The sequence below is a fragment of the Xenopus laevis genome, chromosome 1S (assembly GCF_017654675.1).
Source record: "Xenopus laevis strain J_2021 chromosome 1S, Xenopus_laevis_v10.1, whole genome shotgun sequence".
In the NCBI taxonomy this organism is placed as follows: Eukaryota; Metazoa; Chordata; class Amphibia; order Anura; family Pipidae; genus Xenopus; species Xenopus laevis.
The window spans coordinates 58,220,362-58,241,121 of NC_054372.1; the positions used below are offsets into that span (position 1 = coordinate 58,220,362).

The 20,760-nt window shown below is 36.3% G+C and overlaps 1 protein-coding gene across 1 annotated transcript in view; it reads right to left on the minus strand.

Moving 5' to 3' along the window:
- The window catches only part of ndst4.S (N-deacetylase/N-sulfotransferase (heparan glucosaminyl) 4 S homeolog), a 147,446-nt gene that overhangs the window by 61,482 nt on the left and 65,204 nt on the right, over nucleotides 1-20,760 (minus strand). The window contains exon 6 of the mRNA XM_018243367.2: nucleotides 18,280-18,408. Coding sequence (XP_018098856.1) covers nucleotides 18,280-18,408 — 129 coding nt within the window. The remainder of the gene's footprint in view (nucleotides 1-18,279; nucleotides 18,409-20,760) is intronic.

Sequence of the window (20,760 nt, forward strand, 5' to 3'; positions counted from 1 at the left end):
TATAAATGATTAAATTCTAAGACATTCAAAAGAACAGTTTACCAGAATTGTATGGTATGACAATATCTAAACTGTATTAGAAGAATGTGTGCTCAGCTGAAGATTATACACACTACCAAAGCCATATTAGCTAAAGATACCCTCTGTATGAAGTGACATCACATAGAATAGAGATTATATACATAAATAATTTGTATAGTGCTTCAAGCTCCAAATTGTAAATTTTTTGAGGGTTTAACTTACCCAATGCATTGGGGGATCCAGGTGCTCACACCTTAAGCCTTCAGCTCAGGAAGGCACTGTGACAGAATATCAAATGAAAAAGGTTGGCACAAACTGGATCGCTCTCCACAATGTAGTTAAAAAATGTATTTATTTAGAACAACAACATCCCAAATGCCTTACGCATTTCGTGCCTTTTGGGCACTTAATCATAGGCTAGAATATGTATATACTTATTGTTTTAGATGGACTATCATTGAACAATGTGTAGTTTGCTAACTGTGTTTGCTGTTCCATTGTGAAATACAGAAGTCTAACATAGGGTTAATTCTGGTCACTGCCTTTAAGACTTTGATTGGCAGTTTGGATACAGCATGTAATTGGTTAGTGTTAATATAAATATCCATGTGTCTAGTTGTTTGTCTAGCCTATGATTAAGTGTCCAAAAGGCATGAAACGCGTAAGGCATTTGGGATGTTGTTGTTCTAAATAAATACATTTTTTAACTACATCTTGGAGAGTGATCCAGTTTGTGCCAACCTTTTTCATTTGATATTACATCACATAGAAGTAATATTTGGGATAGATACAGTAAGGGGCACATTTACTAAGGGTTGAATTTCGAAGTGCTAAAACTTCAAAATTCGATCATCAAATTGAAAAAATTTGATAGTCAAAGTTTTTTTTTGTTTGAATTTAGCTGTTTTCGATTGAATTAAAATCATTCGATTGATTGTAGAAATCGTTCGAATCAAACTATTTAATCAACCGGTCGAACGATTTTCATGGTTAACTATATAATAACTTCGACTTCTAAAGACTTAGCCAAATATTGACTATAGGTTCTAAGAGGTCCCCATAGGCTAACATAGCAATTCGGCAGGTTTAAGGTGGCGAAGTGTCGAATTCGAAGTTTTTTAAAGAGACAGTACTTTGATGTTGGAATGGTCGAATATTCAACGTTTTTTCAATTCAAATCGAATTTTGGCCTATTTGATGGTCGAAGTACCCAAAAATTACTTTGAAGTTTTTGAATTAGAAAATTCACTTTGAATTCACTTCGACCCTTAGTAAATGTGCCCCTTAGTCCTAAACATAATTTTAGGGAGGGGGGTTCTTTCTGAAGTCTTTTTTGGGTTGTGGACAAAATATTTCTGATTAGCAAAGCGGAAATGTTGAGGATATGTCAAAATGTGGTTTCTCAACCCTAATTATGAGTAGTGATGGGTGAATCTGTCTCGTTTTACCGAAAAACTGTAAAACTCCAGATGTTTGCTTTCATTGTTCTTGCTACAGGTGGCTGAAAGTACCTAATTACTGATGGGTTACTGCCCAGGTGCAAAATTTAAATGGGAACTTAATTAATTAGTGTTAAAGAGCAACCCCCTCCTATCATTCAAAGTTGTAGAGGAAGATCTATAATATACAGTACAATGACTGTAAAATGACTAGTCTACAAAGTCACAATACTGATATTGATTATGTATTGAGAAATAGTGGAAGATCTGACAAAACAAGGGGAACTGACATAAATATGCACTCAAGCACTGGAGTGTGTTACCTTATTATTATTATTATTAACATGTATTTATATAGCGCCAACATATTGCGTAGCACTGTAAAGTAAATGTGATTATACAACTAAATCACATGAATTATATACCTTAACTTTACATTGTTCCCTATTTCAAATAAGTTATGACGTATGCTAGTAACATTTATGCTAATGGCATGAATGTGTTGATTTCAGGCCAAAAAAAATGCTACATGCAAAATTTGTGGATTTTTTTTAGTAGCAACAGTCTCCTCTGAACAATATATCCTAGATATGAATGTTTTGTTATCATTTAAAGTCTCTGTTGTCTATTATTTCTCTAGTTTGCAAGAATGAGACAAACTTCTATAATCTCTGCAACCAACAGCAACCTCAATGGTAGCCGACACATATAAAATGTTTTGAAATGTTTAGGTCTAAATATTGAGTATAGCATTAATAGTTAAAGCTCTTGGTATAAAGAAAACCTTCTTCTATAACCCATGAGATAATCCATGTATGAACAGATTGAAAAGTTGTTACAGATTGATTTATGCTTCATCACAAGTTCCCTCTCTAAAGAATATTTAATGTGCTTATTCTGAAGATAAGGCTTTCTGCATTTTAATTTAACATATCCACTTATTAAATTATACAGATGGCTATGCTACTTGCTAGACTTGGAGTCTAAAATTCAAGTGTTCTTTTGCATTAAAACTGAAAATGCATTTAGATTTCAAACCCCTTACACATTTAGAGACAAAAAATATTTCTAAGAGGATTGCCTAGTGCTTTCTCTTTCTGCTATGTTTTTCCATTTGAGACTAAAGTCATTGAATTTGACAATATTATTTGTCCAGTACCACCAAGGCATCCCAAATAGAGGCAAACTCAATTTAAAATGGTTAATAATTGATGAATCTAATAAGGAGAACATGATAAATGAAGCTAGAAATGGCTAACCTCAAAGAAAGTTTGAAAGAATAAGACAAACTTAACAAATACCAACAAGAGTAGAACTAGCCAATGAATAATTTAATATCTTTGGAGGAAAGAATTCAATTACAAAAAGAAAGCAGTTCCAAGAAAAAAAATCAGAATTCAAACATGCATATAATTGGCCAATTAAAAAGATATATTATTGGTTCTTTGACGTTTCTTCAAGAAAGCAGTAAAATGCAAATGTGACTTACATTAGATTATATAATAAACATAAAGAACCATGGAAAAATATTTGGCTCTTTTAGCTAAGGAAGAAATCATCCTGACAGAATTGTAATGGGCTTTTCTCATTTTAATAGGTCCAAACATATATATATATATATATATATATATATATATATATATATATATATATATATATATATATATATATATATATATATATATATATATAAAAGTCGAATAAATATAAAGCATGATACTTTGTGGTCATTTGTAGATTTAGAAGAAGCAAACCAAAGTCCATTTTTATTGTATTTAATGCTAAAGGGGCAATTAGAGATTCAATCTATTCCCAGTCTTCAGAATTACTCTACTGTGAAATATTTAAAAATAAATCTTATCCATGTGATACACTAGCAAGAAGTACATTTTCTGCTATATTGAACTTTCAGGTCCCCTCTAAAGGTCCCTTCTCATCTCTGGTAGGTATCAAATGCTCTGAACCTGGTCACTATTGCAGCCAGGCTTGGCCAGGCTATTGTTTTATTGTTTTATTTAGATGACACCATATGAAACTTACAAATATACTGTTATCTGTTATGATGTTTCTCTGGAAGGCAATAAGGTAGTTAAATATATCCAATAAGATTTCTACATTGAAAGCACATTTAATTTGTTTCCATCTAATGAATTTTGTTAGTCGTTCAAGTATAAAAATGTATGAAACTGAAATATTTGCTGTTAAGTTCAGTGATTTGCAGGTTGTCATATTTCTAACCAGAACTTTTTCAGGATGTACCATTTTCATTTTAGTTGAAGAATGAAGCCCTCTAAATCATATTTCTAAAAGGTTTGAAGATCCTTCTAGAAATATGAGATTGGGCATTATACCTAGTAAATTGTTCAGTGATGTCTTGATTGCACATAGTTTTTATATATTATATAATTTGAATTTAAAAATACATTTTACGGCAATACCTGGCTTTCCTTATTGAAGGCCATGTCTCTGTGATAATGCTTTTCTAATGTTCTTGGATACATATTTACTTTGAATAGAATGTATATTTATAAAGCTAAAAAGTGACACCAACAGAAAGCGGAGAGAGCTATGACCCTGTTTTAGAAACCTCCTGGCTTCTAATCATGTATTTTTTTGAAGGCCCTTAAAGAATAAGGAAAGTCTTCTTCCGCTTGGGGGTGCCAAGTTTTAGGCACCCCCAAGTGATTATATATATTTACCTGAAACCCCGGTCCGGTGCTCCTATCAAGAGAAAACTGCACCGGCCTGGGGTTCTTCCAGTGAGCACCACGAAGTGATCCTCTTCCAGGTTCTTCTTTCTTCAAATTTCCCGGGGCAGATGCATGCACAATAGAACGAAATAGACAACTTTTTAGTTAAAGTTCGGCTTTTCACTTTACTGCACATGCACAGCCGAGAGGAGAAAGTAGAAGCCGGAAGAGGATCGAGAATGGTGCTCGCAGGAAGAACCCTGGGCCGGTGCAGTTTCCTGCTGATAGGAGCACCACCACGGGTTTCAGGTAAGTATATACAATCACTTGGGGGTGCCTAACATTTGGCACCCCCAAGTGGAAGACTTTCCTTCTACTTTGAAGGGACATATTGCTGCTCATTAGTGATGGGCGAATTTATTCGCCAGGCGCGAATTTGCAAGATTCGCCGCCAGCGAATAAATTCGCCCACGACAAAAAAACGAGATGCCCGCACCGTTTCCTGAATTTTTAACAAATTCGACCCATCACTACTGTTCATATAAGTTTATTGATGTTTCCCACATAGCACCTCCGAAAGTTAGCATATGTCATTCACCTGCACATGTATTTCTGGACCCCTTTAATTGTATGTGTTTTATACTATAACGATTTATTATGTTACATAATAAATATTAATAATATGTTACTTGTAGAATAATAGAGGGCCTCTATCTTTAAAGCGTCTAGTTTTGCAATAGACTATAGATTTGTAATAAAAATAAAATATATTTTGACTATGAGTTTGGTTTTCTGCCTATCTCTTTATGGCACCTTGGTGATATTGTACTTATTTCTGTCTGTACTGAAGAAATCTCACTGGAAAATTTCCTTTTGTATTATATATTTTATGGATTCCAGCCTACTAGGGATCTTTGACACAGCAGGAGAATACATTTAGAGTTGTTAGCGAACATGCCAGTCAGGCACAAAGAAGCATTTGTAGAGACCATGTGCACCATGGTTTGTTTGTTTGTTTATTACGTTATATTTAAAACCATAACACTGATTTTGAAACTCTCACTGTATACTTTATAAGAAAAAGTATTAGGTTTTCTGTGCAGTCATTTCATTTTAAACATGCATTTCAGAAATTTTCCATGATCATATCAATGATGATGATGATGATGATGATAATTATTATGTACTTCTTGCTAGCTAAAAATAATTTAAAGATTAAATGAAGCCAAATATTAGTGTTTTGCCTCCAATATGGACTTATCATATCATAGTTGGGATTATGTAAATGGTACTACTTTATTATTTCAGAGAAAAAGGATATAATTTATAAAAATGTGAATTATTTGATTAAAATGGGGTCTGTGGGAGATGGCCTTCCCATAATTCAGAATTTTCTTTGATAATGTGTTTCCGGATAACAGATCCCATACATGTATATACAAACTACAGTGTACTAGCATTGTCTTTATATCATATTAAATGATGTATAATAAACATACTAATCAGTAAAAATGTTGTTTTGCTATGTACAGATATGGGACCTGTTATCCAGAATGCTTGGGACCTGGGGGTTTCCAGATAACAGATCTTGCCATAATTTGGATCTTCATACCTTAAGTCTACTAGAAAATCATGTAACATTAAATAAACCCAATAGGCTGATTTTGCTTCCATTAAGGATTAATTGTATCTTAGTTGGGATTAAGTACAAGGTACTGTTTTATTATTACAGACAAAAAGGGAATAATTTTTATAAATTTGGATTATTTGATTATAATGGAGTCTATGGGAGATGGCCTTTCTGTAATCCGGAGCTTCCTGGATAACTTTTCCCATAGCTGTAATATCTATATAAGCTTTCCCCTAGTTCATCAGTTTTACATGTGCTTATACTGCAGGAGTTTAAAAGTTTATAAAAACTTGCATGAAATAATATCAGCTTTGAATGACAAACATTTAATCCCTTCCCCAAGAAAACCTGTGGTCAAAGTATCTGAAAACTGTACAGCTCCAATAAATTATTAGAACACACTTTGTAAATCTACATGTAGGGACCAATAGGTTCTGCTATGTCCCTATAGAGTTAATCCTCTACCTTTCCTTGTAGTTTCTCTTATCCTTTGTTATTGGGCAAAGCCCTTGCAACCGGTTAAGTGTAACAGCTACATCTATTGGTCAAAGGGTGCAATGACACTCCCCTGCCACACTGCTATATAGTGTTGTGCAGGGAGTGGCCTCTTCCTCTTTGGCTCCTGGTATCTGTGCTGATAAGTGTTTCCCATTGAGCCTGGGATCACCAAGGCCCCAGTAAAGCCATTTACCCCAAAAGTACAGGTCCCTTTGGGATAAATGGCTTTACTGGGGCCTTGGTGATCCCAGGCTCAATGGGAAACACCTAGCAGCACAGTCGGGAACCAGCTAATCCCGTGAATGAGGTTAGATATCATTAGGGCAGACCTGTAATAGTCTCTCTAGAAGAGAGAGTCAGCGTTGTGTAACATGAGCAGCTGTGTGCTCCATCAAGGGCAATAGCAGGGAGTATCTTCCCAAAGGCTTCTTGTTTGCCTTTAGAGCAGGGAACTCAGTTGATAGGCATCTAGGTTAGCAAAGGACTGCCTGTACCCTACCTGATCGATCCTGATCCCCTCACTGGCAATGTCGGTTAACTGGGAATTGATTTACACCTATCTGCTAATACCTAAAGGAGTCGCTTCTGTCTGACTGTGATCCTTACTATGTCCTAAGTGATTCCATCTGCTGTATCCTGTACATGCGGTGAGTAAACTTGAGGTCATTTGCATTTGTGCATAATAAATCTGTTCACCTGTTTTACTATTCAAGAACCTCCTGGCGTCCAATTCATCTATTTTTATACTAATTAGCCTGTGGGTTGTAGTTTTACAACATCTTAAAGAGGAAGCTTCCATTTGGCAAAGGCTCTGCACTGAGTGTAGTTTCACAGTGTAACCCATGCTCATACACTAGGTGGACACCTTTAACTATCTATGTGCTGAATAGCCCAAGAAAGCGTTACATTTTGGTGCCCAACGTGGGGCCTGCCCTAAATCCAGGCTATATAGTGTGTGTAGGGAGTGGCCACTTCCTCTTTGGCCTGTGAATGGCCCATGTGTTTTGGAGAAGAAGTCAGGGACCAGGAAACCCCGTGAATGAGGAATAGTTACACTAGGGCAGACTTGTAATAGTCTCTCTAGGAGAGAATGGCAGAGAGCTTAAGAGAGAAAGAGCAGCTGAAGCTCCAACGAGGATTTACAGTAAGGGAGTAGCTTTCCAGAGGCTGTGTGTTTGCCTCCAGTCAGGGACCTCAGTGAAGAGGGACTGTAGGGTAGAAGCTGCTTCCCTGACAACTTCCAGGAGGGAATGTGTGTGAATTCTGCAAATGCCTAATGGAGACCTTTCCTCTGTTAGAAATGCCTAATGCCTGTAGCTCTGTGTGAGTAGATGTTATTATTGCCTTAGCTCCTGCGTGAGTACTAAACCTGTGGTCACTTGCCTAGTGCATAGTTAATAAACCGTTTCCTGTTTTACTGCAAGAACCTCCTGGCACCCATCTTTTTTATGTTTTGTGTGCACAGTAGCCTGAGGGATGTAGTTGCACTACACCATAGAGGGAACACTTCCACATGGCGAAGGCCCTAACCCTGTTGTGTAAGCTGCATGTAGCAATGCTCTACCCTGCTAGTGTGTATTTGACGAAATACCACCAAATAAGTGCTACATACATACATGTGTTTTTCCAAAATCTGTATTCAATAGTAGCAAATGACTGCATTAGAAAAAAAATGTCACACATTGTTAATCTATATTGATTTTTTTCCATAAATAGAAGACTAAACAGTACATAATTACCAAAAATGAATAACTGATCTATTAAAAATGTGGGGTTTATTTCTTCACAGTTTGCTAATAACACAGTTCAAGCAGAAGCTTTCAAAATCACAAATGTTCCAATTACATTGTGATTTTGTTACACTTGGAATATTTTAAGAAAAATAATAATAATCACTAATGACAATAATTATATTTTGCTTCAGAAATGCTTAAACAACTGCATAACCACCCCTCTCAACGACAACAGCAAAAGAGCAAGTAGCAGCTTGTTGAAGTAATATAGACTAATTAAAATACTATTTTTACATAACCTGTTGTTTATGTCTGCTCTCTACAGGCACATTAGCATGCAATTTTGAAGGGTACAGTTCACTGCACCAATGGATAATGAAGACCAGAAAATACTTTTGAAGCAGAGGGAAAATAACCTCTTAGCATGGTAGAGCATGGGGAGAAAAATAAATACATGAATACACACCAAGGGGCAGATTTATCAAGGGTCGAAGTTAATTCGAGGGAATTTTCGAAGTAAAAAAATTCGAAATTCAAAGTAATTTTTTTGGATACTTCAACCATCCAATAGGATACTATGACTTTGAATTTACTTCGACTTCGATTCAAAGTAAAAATCGTTCGAATGTTCGACCATTCGATAATCGAAGTACTGTCTCTTTAAAAAAATTTCAACTTCAATACTTCACCAAATTAAACCTGCTGAAGTACTATGTTAGCCTACGGGGACCTTCTAGAGCAGTTTTCTTAGTTTTTAGAAGTCGAGGGAACGATTTAATCGTACGATCAAATGATTTTACATTGATTGTTTGATTGCCAAATTCTGTAAAAAAATCCTTCAACTTTGAAGTCAAAGTATTTTAATTTCATGGTCGAATTTCGAAGTATTTTTTACTTCAAAATTCATCCCTTGATAAATCTGCCCCTAAATGAAAATAAGCATGCATGGGAAATTATATCACCTACTGGGATGTAGCAGTATTTTATAAAATGCTCTGCATTGTTCCACAATGTATTGTTGTAAAGTAATTTTGTATTCACAAAAGTGACTTCAGCTTGCATAGAGGAAATTTGGTTAGGTTTAGTCATATCATTTTATCTCAGAGTTTAAGTAAGTTTAACTGGAACGTGGGGGTGGAATAAAAATGTTAAATTTCAGCTGAATATTTCACTTTATTAACAATTAACACATTAAGGGGCAGATTTATCAAGGGTCAAATTTCGGAGTGATGGGAGTTATTATGAACTCCCATAACTTCGAAATTTGAATAATAAAATACTAACTGAAATTTATTTAAAAAAACCGAAGTTTTTTTCTGCGGGTGAATAGGCTGTATTCGATTCAACGTATTTTCAAAAATAAAACTTGATTCACCAATTGACTCCATATGGGTTTTAGGAGGTCCCCCATAGGCTCAAACAGCAATTCGGCAAATTCAAATTGAATTTGGACTATTCTCTAGTCAAAATACACAAAAATAGCTTGACATTTTTTTACTTCGACCCTTGATAAATCTGCCCCTAAAAGTTGCATCCTGTGCCAGTATTTTACAGAATACACGGACCTAGAGCAGAAGTGCAAGAGCCCAAAGGAGTTCAAGAGCAGAGAGGTAGGGTGTAACATGCAAAAAAAAAAAAAAAAACAGTGCCCATTTTTTGTACTGTGCATGTAAATGAGCCCTTTTTGCATTGATAATGGATCTAATGCTTTTTGGTTGTATGCATGCTAAGAGGAAGCAGCTGCTATTTAGAGAATAAGAATAACAAAAGTAATGGGGACATGGGACAATTTTAAATCTTTTTTTTCCCCTAACATCAATGGTTTAGCCACAGCTGCATTTTAAACCTAGGTGGTGCAGCAATCCTTTCCTGTACTTTTATAATCTAACACAGCTATACAGATGTCCATCTCACTGGACAGCACAATTCATCCCAGATCTTACATAAAAAATTAATCCAAGATTCGATCCAATTGGATTTTAATAGTAAGGACATTTTTCCGATTATAGAGCATTGTCATTTGAAACACCAGAGCTCCAAGTCTGACACACACATGATATTTTATATTCTCCATTAGGATTTGGAGCATATTATCAGCCATCTTCATTTTACAAGAAGGCTAATCACAGCATGTCCTTCAACAAATATATTCTCACACTTTTGTGGCCATGCGTAAATTAGATTGGGACAGGGATGAAAAATAATATTATTTAACTGCAGCTCTTATTTATTTATTGTGTAAATTATGGAATATAAGAGATGATAAAATATGTTGAGTTACATACATATATATCAGATAAGGGGGAAAAACACAAGCATCAAGTTCAACCTTTTGTAAATAAAATCTAATGTATTTTAACTTCTAGTTGATTCAGGGGGGGCAATTTTTTGCATGTACTCCTGATGAATATCCCGGTGTATGTGTTTTTTTTAATTTTATTCATTATTACTATAAGTAAATTTCTGAAGGAGTGCCCTGCTGCTTGTATATGTTGTATATATTCATTTGGAGGCATCCAGTTAGCCCCCTACAGTAAGCACCTGCTCCTGTAGTTATCTTCTTTTCTGGTGTGCCACCCAACACTAGTGATTTTGGGGGGAAAATCAATTTTAAGTTGTCTCAAATTTGCCCAAGAACTTGAAAAACAACCTGGGTCAGCTTTGTGTTAAGATTATTTCATGTAGAAAATGCAATGTGTTTGAGCCTAAATAATTTTTGAAGCTGTACCATGGAGTGTGTATAGTATAGTATTATTGATAGAATGTATAAAATGGTGTCCTTTGTACTTAGCTTTTAAGATTACACTTTGTTATTTTTGTGAGAGCAGCTTCATTCAAGTCTTCTGTCCAAAACCCTGAATGCAGAGGGTCAAGTAGAGTTTGTATTAAGCAATGACTGTCATCAAGATGAGAGGAGATACGCATGGAGAGAAAATGGATAATATCATAAAGCAAAATATGATCAAAAAAATATTATTTGTGTAATTTAAAGAAAATATCAAGATATTGTTTAAAGTCTGTATAATTGTTTAAAGAGAAAAAATACATATATACAGTAAGAAGAGTTAAATATTACTAGGAAGAATTTTTAAAATTTCAATTAATTTTGGGTCCAGAGTGTAAGAATACCTGGTGGGAGAGAAAAGTATTTTCACTTTTCTCACATAAGTGCTTGAGGATATTGAGGATACAATATAAATAAAGTGCTTGATGTGACTAAGGCTTGGAAGGATAGTGGGGAAAAAGCAAACCCTTTTTGTCTGCAAAAACTATTTCATCCCAAGGTATTGTTTCTGAGACTTTTACTGCTGCTCAGTCATGCAATTCTCTGCAAAATTGCACCTGGAAACTAAAATGGAGTGAATTCGGTGTTGGCTTTTGGGGTGAATGAGGTGGAAGGGAGTGCTGGTGTAAATGGGAGAGCATGGGTGACCGGGTGTACTGAGATGTCTGGGGGTGAAAGGCTGACTGATATGGTGATGGGGGGGATGTGGAAGTAAATTATGTGGCATGGGATGTTGGTGCTGATGTTTCAGTGGAGAAACAAAATGTAGGAATGGTGGGTGTGGGGAATGTGGCAGGTGAAAGAAATTGTGTTGTGGCTCTTGGGTGCAAATTGGTGGGAGTGGGGCAGCAATGGGTAGAAAATTTGGGGATTGGGTGTGCAAGGAACCAAAAAAATTCTCAAGAGGTTGTGTTGCGAATGGGAAGTAACATGAATGTAGCAAGAGGGAGTGAATATGTACAAAATGCAGCAACTGGGCAGGATGTGTCTGGGGTTGATGAGATTAAATATGGCCAGAGGAGAAGCCTGGTTAAGATTAAGTGGGTGAAGGAGAGGGGAGAATTCCCAGGGAGGAGGTTTGTGACCAGGAACCTGATTAAACAATATTTAGGTTTTGCACCCAATGATGTTTTTGCACTAGTTACTGTCACAGACACAGAATTTGATCTCACTTTCAAGTTGTCTCTGAATTTAGATGAGTTATGGAAGAAATATAGGATTAAAAAGAACTGTGGGGAGTGGGAAGGGTTCCAAGTCATTCCAGTGTCTAAACCCAATACGAAAACAATTATATTTAAGAATTACACTGTGCATCAGGATGATATGCTGCTCTGGTTAAAGAGAAACTGTAAAGTTTTGTCCCCCATGGTGAGACTTTATGATGAAGAGGATTTTTGGTTGGCTGGGTGGAATGTACAAGTAAAGCTACATATGAATAACGTGTGCCAAAGCACTTCCCTAACTCCTATTTATTGGTAAGGACAGAGATATTGTGTTCTATCCAGGCCAGCCAAAGGTTTGTTTTAAGTGTGGTTCCCACAGACAGTGTAAGGTACCTGTAACTGCAGCGTGTTTTCGGCTTCGGCCGTCCGCGCGTCTTTGCGCGGGCGCGCGTCCGTTCATTCGGACGCGCGCGCGTTGCGATGGTCGCGGGTGCGTTAACGCTGCGTCGTTACATTTTGGCGCCAAACTTGTCCCTGTAAATAGACGTCAGCAAGAGCAAACAGTGCTTGGTGATTTCCCTTGCTTGTACTCGTTTTTGTGTCTCCTGACTACTCTTGGATTTGCTTCTCTCGTTACCGACCTCGGCCTGACTTTGGACTTCGATTCTCTTCTGCCTGCCTACCAACACACTGCCTGATTACCGATACGATTATCTTCTGCCTGCCTCTGACCTCGGCCTGTCCCTGACTACGTTTTACTTGCTGCCTGTCTACTGACCATTTGCCTGATACTCGACCACGCTTTGGTTACTCGCATTCGTCTCATCGTGTCTAATCCTGCGAGCTGTACACTAACAGCAGTTTTAACTGCTCTTCCTACTAAGTCTCCAAAAAGAGCCTGACAGACAGGACAAAGTGAACATGGCCTTTTTGCCTTTGATTCACTAAGAAATATGCCTGCTAAAATCATTTTTGTGCAAGAAACCAGACTGTTAACAAGGGAGGAAATATTCTGTGCTACCAGGGATTGGTGGCATGGGCCTTCTTTCTGGTTTATAGCATGTGAACCTGTGGGTGGCATGGGCATTTTATTTAATGGTATCAACTCACTAGTAGTGAAAAATTTTTAGAGGTGCAAACTAGTAGGTGCATGGTAATGGATTTTCAGTTAAATGGAATCCTCATGTCTATGGTCCCCAGTCCATTTCTGTGAGAAGACGTATGCTGAGTGAGGTTAAGCTGTTCCTTTATGCATCTGTGCCAGGTATTTTTGTGGGGGACTACAATATGGTCTTAAGGAATGTGGACAGAAGGTCTTTATTAAAGAATCTAACAAAGGGTGCTGGGCTGATGTTGCCACCTGGCATGGAAGGAAAAGCAAGCACACATACTATTGCAGTGACAGAAGTAGCCAGCTTGATATGATTTTTGTTAAGAGGGGGGAAGCCTTTAACGAAGTCAAGGAAGTAGGAGTGGAATATTCTGACCCAGAGTCGGACTGGGGGGCCCAGGGCCCACCGGGACTAATGTCCAGGGCCCCCTCTGACCCCCGTCCCCCTACTATGATGTGCAGAGCACACAGGCATCGGTGCACCTGCTTGAAGGCGCTGCTGGGCGCTCCTGAATGGAAAAACATACTTTCTTATGTTTAATTTGAGAAAGACTAGTATGAAATTAGACAATTATCAAATTAAATGTGCTCTCTCTATCTCTCACACATTCTCTTACTCCCTCTCTCAATATATATTTATATTGGGCTGAACCTTCTTGGCTTCTAGTGCACATCACTGGCAAACTATTTCATAAAGAACATTAAATAATTTATTACACATTATTCATTATTTGATCTCCTAGTATTGTTTCATTAAATTTCAGCCCCATTTATTATTTATAATATGTGTAACTGGAAATGCATAATTAAAAATAGAAAAAGGCATATGTTTACCGGTTATTCTATTTTTTATGTTCTGCAACTTGCATAGGCAAGAACAATAAGTGATTTTATGCAATAAATCTGATCCTAGTCATAGCTTGAACCACGCTTCATGTTTCTTGATTAAATCTCATTAACGACTCAGATTTAATTAGGTAATTGGTAATTTGTCATCTGTGTACATGACCACTACCTAAAGTGTTTATTAATGCAACTGCTCTTCGCTCTGATAGCACTCTGTTAATATCAGTGTGTGTTGGATTTGTGCTGATATTAAAGACATTTAATACTTTTTGCAGGTAATTGCTTATTAAGGTATTAATTTATGTGGCAGAAATATCTGTGTTTACAGTAATGTAGTCAATAATTACCTTAAGTAATTTTTTATATAATTTACAAGACCTAATTTTCTTCTTCATGTGCAATGCTAGGCCTATACTAATAATTATAATATAAATAATAGCTTTCAGTAAAAGCTGTGGGTGTATTTAGTTTTCCAGTAGGTGTCATACAGTATATACCCCTTAGATTTTTTTCAGACATTTAAAAGGGTAGTACTGTAGATCAATTCACTGTACATTCTGTCTATATATTGCTCACCACCATGTTTGTGGTCCTCTAAACCTTTTGGCCATGGAGAATGTAATGCATTGTGCAAATAGCCACAGACCTCTGTACTCCATTTCGTGGGTGAGAGACCTGTGTCTCCTTTCACTAATACAGCGTTGTATTAGTAAGGAATGGGGGCATGTAGGTACCTCTCAATGTCCCCTACCCAGAGGTTGCGGTGACGGCACACGCGCGTGTGCAGTGACGTTGCGTGCATATGTGATCGGTAGGGAAGTGCACAAGCTGGGTGGAAGGTGCATCCAGTCTAGTGGTTGCGCCCTAGGCAGCTGCCTCTTCTGTCTAACCCTAGTTCCGACCCTGCCCCTACCCACTCTGTATTTTTCACACTCAGCGCAGAGAGCAGGGCAGCAAGCCCAGTGACTCAAGTGCTCTGTAAGCAAGCACCAAACAGTGGACTCTTGTAACCCTTAGCGATATTACACTTGTGCCCCTGGGTTTTTTTAATGACCCCCTCATATCATATAAAACAGACAGATAATAAAATATTAGGCACACAAGGGATTAACAGCCTCAGTGTCCAAGTTCAGGCAGTGAGTGAGGGCAAGCAGCTGACATTTAGAATCTGACACAGGCAGAAGTCTTTCATGGAGGATCAGAATTTATTAAAACAGTTTCTTACAACCAAAGGGCCATAGGCAGTATGACAAATCATATGCCAGCAGTGTTGTAACTAGATATTACTGGGGCACACAGTTTGTGTTCCTTCTAGTTTAATTTTATCTTCCTGTATCCAAGTACATATAATGCTGTTTTATATTTTTCATTCATTTTCAAACAACAAATTACCGTGCTGATCCAGCTATTGAAAAGCAATATACAATACCAATATTATTACAATTCCCAGCTAAAATATTTTTATATAAATGATGGAGACATCATTGAATGTTCAGTAATTGGTGTCATGGAGAAACCATTCAAATTAGATTCTCATGCTTTATAGAAAAATGCTGGATATGGCAATATTTATTTGCTGGAGAGGTTACAAGCACACACAGTTCATAACCCCAATATATTAACAGAAAATTAATTATCCACATGAATAACATTGTATACTGTGTTAAATCAGAGTAGTCTTCATGAGTGCAGTGAAATAGCTACTGGATAAAGATTCCTGTACTGTACTGTAATTTAATCTGGTATATAATGAAAAAATGTTTTTACCACTATATTGTGGTTTTAGTGCAAGCTCATTTCCTTTGGAAATATGGTTCCTATTGATTTATGTAGGTAACAAATCACAATTACAGAATACAATAAGCACTTACAGTAGATATGAAATTAATAGGAAAAACATTTACTGTTGTTTGTATGTAAACCCATTGAATTAATCATTGTGCAATAGTAAGAAGTGAGAAAGGATAGGGAGTGTTAGCCCCACCATTTAGTATGAGATACTGTAGGTATTTTAAGATATACCATGTGTGAAAAAATAAAGTTTTGAGTTTCATATTGACCAGATTTCCAGTTGCTTGCAATATAAATGCATTTCATTACTTGTTATTACAGCAGAAGGTCTATTTTTCCAAGAAACATGCTTTTCCTTGGAGGGATTCCATATGGATAATAACAGAGCTTTATAAATATGCCATTCATAGGCCAAATTTTACACCTTTTCTTGAATATTTTATACTTCTTTGTAAATATGCCTAAAGTCACTACGTAGCCCATTAGAGGTTCATGACCTTAACCCAGGAGTGCCCATACTGTACTAATTTGAGGTCTACTTTTAATGATGATGTCCCATTATGAGCTACATCCATAAAACATTGTTTTGTAGCATTCTGTTACATGGAAAATATTACTTAAAAATTGATTTATGAGAATAAAAATGAATAGTTTATATTTAACAAACAACTATTTCTTATGTTCTTAAACGTTATAAATATCTGAATGAAAAGCATGAAACAGGAGGATGATTTAGACAAGCTGTTTCTTCAGATCTACTGATCACCAACTGGTAGATCCCGATCTGCCTTTTGGACACCCCTGCCTGAACCACTTACATGTCTCAGCCAAAGTCCAGTAGAAAATGAAAAATATACATAAAATTGCTGGCTGGAAATGGCTGTAAATGGGACTTGGGTTATTGATATATTTTATATAATTTATTCTATTTTAAAGGAAAGATATCTAAATGAAATACCCTCAAATTTACCTGTATAATTGTGCTAGCACTATGGGAACACCAACAATAGAATATATCTGTCTACTATATCTTATAGCTATGAAAAAGGACTTTTCAATATGGAAAAATGAAATTTTAGTTTAATTTAGCATGCCTTGCACACCCCCTTGAATGGTTAAACAATGTGGCTTCTAGCTTCTTTAAATGGCATTATGATACAACAGTAAAATATAAGTAGCCATTCCTTGTAGGAGAAACAAACCCCTAAATGAAAAAACCCTACCCCCCACCCCACATAGACCCCCCTCCTCCCCCCAGCCTAGCTGCTACCCCAGGGAAATGCCCCTAAATTTTTACTCAACCCTTGGTGCAGATTCAGGGATCGAAGTTCCCGGAAGCCATCTTTCAGGTCTTTGGTAATCTGCGAATGAGCCTGGTGGAGAGGAGCATGCGCAGTTGGAGAAATTTCCCGGTTTGCGACAACTGCACATGCGCCGAAATGGACAGAAATTGCCGAAAATTGGCTGCCGTGAACTCCCATCCCCGAATCTGCACCGAGGGGTAAGTAAAAAGTTAGGGGCATTTGCCTGGGGTAGCAGCTAGGCTGGGGGTGAGGAGGGAGTGGGAGTCTATGTGGGGTAGGTTTTTTTTAATTAGGGGTTTGTTAGACAAGCTAACATTGAAAGCAAAACCCGTAACACCTTAGTAACACTACCAAAACAATTGTGAGCACTGCATGCAAACATTTTAGCCTTATATAAACAAATAATAATAAGGTCACAAAATCGGAATTAACATTTCTTCATATTCCCATTAGACAAACTCAAAGGTAAATCCAATCTCAAAAATAAGGTATAGTGTCCCTTTATCCCTTTTCCTTTCTTTATACATAGGATAACATGACTGTTAAATGGGAAATGCCAAATGGCCTTCTAGAATATAACATTTGCAATGAAAAATTTAAACCAATAACATTTTAAAACAATTCTAATAGCCTTGTCAGTTCCTGATCTACACCAGTACATCAATATGTTTAAAAATGTATGCAATTAATAGACAGTGACTGTGGTAAATTGCCCAGGCCTATCTCCATGGTTTTCTTTGGTTAACAGTAAACCTCTTCATGCTTCCCTAGATGTTTGTAAGTCAGAGCACATTTCGAGAAACACTGTTCTTCGAAGTGATAGTAGATTATATGGAATGATATTGCTTCTTGTGCATTCCTGAAAATATATTTCCTGCTCTGAAATTACATTGAAAACTAACTGGGCCTAGATTTACTGTACTCTATTCAGAACCCTATAAAAATATGATATTAAAACACAGTATATAGAGAAATCCTTTCCTGCCCCCAGAATAATGTATTACTTGGTACAATTTCCATTCGCACATCATGATATTGTCCTTACTGAGTATGTATTTTTGTATTAAGTAATTAAAGTATAGCAATTTGATTTGTCCCAGTAATTTACATGAAGGCAATAACAATCTGGTTTTAGATACAGTACTTGCAATGCATTTCTCACATTAAAAGACTGGTAAATTATTATAGAGGATTATCTGAAACCGCCAAAAAACAATCATGTTACAGCTATTATTCAGACATTATTAATGGTTGAATAAAGTACTTACAGGATTTAAAAGTACTGTCAGAAAAAGTTCTCCTCCTCTGATACTTTTGTCTAGCTCGCTGGGGCCACCGGGATATTCTTTGTAAAAAATTGTGTGTGTAAACAAACCACATGTTTGTCTTGGCAAGACCTTATTGATATTGAAAGAAAGAAGAAAAATAGGTTAATTAAATTAGATTGTCAATTATCCTTCTGCAACTGTGTAAGAGCACTGGAACACAGGGCATTGTGTATCAGTGGCAATTTTCAGATTGTCAGGCATTCCCAAAACACTCAGGTTTCAATAGATTTGGTGAAAAAGCTAGCCATACATGGCCACTTCAGGCTAAATAGACAGCGTATATATGTGCTTGTGCTAGCCCTATATTGGCTAGATATCCATCAGTCAGGTGGTGACCTCACCAACAAGCACATCTTAATGTGAATGGCCAGTATTACTTGGAGACTTCCATGTTTCCAAGTGATCATCCAGGGAAGTGATTGTACCCATGTTTGAAAGCAATAGCAGCAAACGTGAGCAAAATAATGAAAATCTTCCTTGTGCCATGGCCAATATGTGACCACATGAATAAGTAATCTAAATCTAAACCCCTGCACAAATGTCATAAAGTGCTGATTTATTGTGCAACCTGAGCATGCTCCATCATATCAGTCTTTGCCCCAGTGGAGATAACAATCTAATCTCCCTTTAGCACATACAAACTAGGGTCAATTCCATCATATGTCAATTCATTCAACTGTCAGTATTTTTTTTTGGTTATGGAAAGAAATATGCCATCCTGAATACTATAAATAATACATTACCTTTTCTCCCTATATTATTCTAATATGTATTTAGTGCTACTTGTTTATGCACCAATGTACATTAAATACTGTAAAATAGATTAAATAGTCATACAGACTGGCTGACCCACCAAGCACTGAAATCACTGATTTAATCATTTTCTAGATTCACTAGAACCTCTTGATCAAAGTCTAAGTGAACATGGTATTAGCTAAGTTACAGTACATGTGTATACGGTATTATTATTGGGGTATTAATGATGTACCATATGATTTAGTTACCTATAGTCACTTTAGGACTCGCACAAATGTCTACATATTTGTGGCACTAACATCTAATGTATTGGAAAATGTATTTAAAATGTATTTAAAAATGTACACAGGCTGACATTGTGCACTAGCAATCATTTTTCTCTATTTAATACTAATGGCTGTATCATTTCTAGCAACTGGTCAGCTTTAGAATGTAGGTTATGTATGCAGAAAAATTAAAACGTTATAAATATCCAGCTAAAGTTATATAAAGTTGTTGGCTTTTAACATTTTGATAAATATGCTCCAATCATTTATTGGATAAAGAGATGTATATATATATAGTATAATGATTGTTCTATAGATTCCCATGGGTATTCAGTGTTCTGATGTATATACTGTATGTCAAGTTCCCTTTTGCATCATTTGGTTATAATCAGGAAACAGTATTAGCTATTTTCCTTAATGAAATCAGCAGATGAAGTCTTTTGTATATTACTTATTGCGGGGAGCAAGAGGAACAGATAGTAGGGACTAATAGGAATTTTGCAAGAATTTTCAGTAAAGTAAACAGAGACACAACTTTTTCAAGCACATTCCGTCTATATCCAAGAGAGTCACATGCAGTGGCACATTCTAATTTTTTTCTATAATATGTCTCTTTTAAAGAAGAGAGTTAAATACACTAATTGCAATTGATTTTCTAATGATTCAAACAGCTCTACAAGATAAGGTAATGCTCTTAATGGCCAACTACACTATCACATTTGTTAGTTGGTGGCTTTTTTTCTGAAACATGCATGGCAATATTTTACATTAAATAAAGGTTTTACAACAGGATTTAAAGAAAAAAAACCTTTTTAGAACATCTTTTAATAGTTATATGCATTGCATTAGGCATAATATATTTTAGGGTCTGTGATTATGTTATTCCTTTATTCACTTTCAGGTATTACTAGCAGTGTTTCTTCACCTAACCTATCAAGGCTTTGATGGACATAGACATTATCTTGCAGCTAGACACACACTCTTTCCTTTCTTTTATACTATGGTCAAATATCAGTTGCTACTAATAATTTTACATTTCATTGATCATACTAATGCTCTGAATGAGTTTAGTATTCCCGATTATGGGCATAATGTGATAATATCCCATTGATTGTCTAAACTGTAGATGCTCGATTAAATCAGGCGTATTAACAAGGATGAGACGTTATTACCCATTAAAGGCACAATCTGATTCACAGAGAATATATCATGCTGGGTGAGCTTGTTTTACTAGCAAAAAAGCCTGCTTGACTGCATCTTTTTCTAATAAAAAGGGCATAATCAAATTTCTACTAATAATCTGACTGTTGCCATTCTGCAGTAAAAAGAATAGGATCCACTTTCAATCTCAAAAGAAATTAATTTAATACAGCCCATAATGATTAGAAACAAAAAGCAC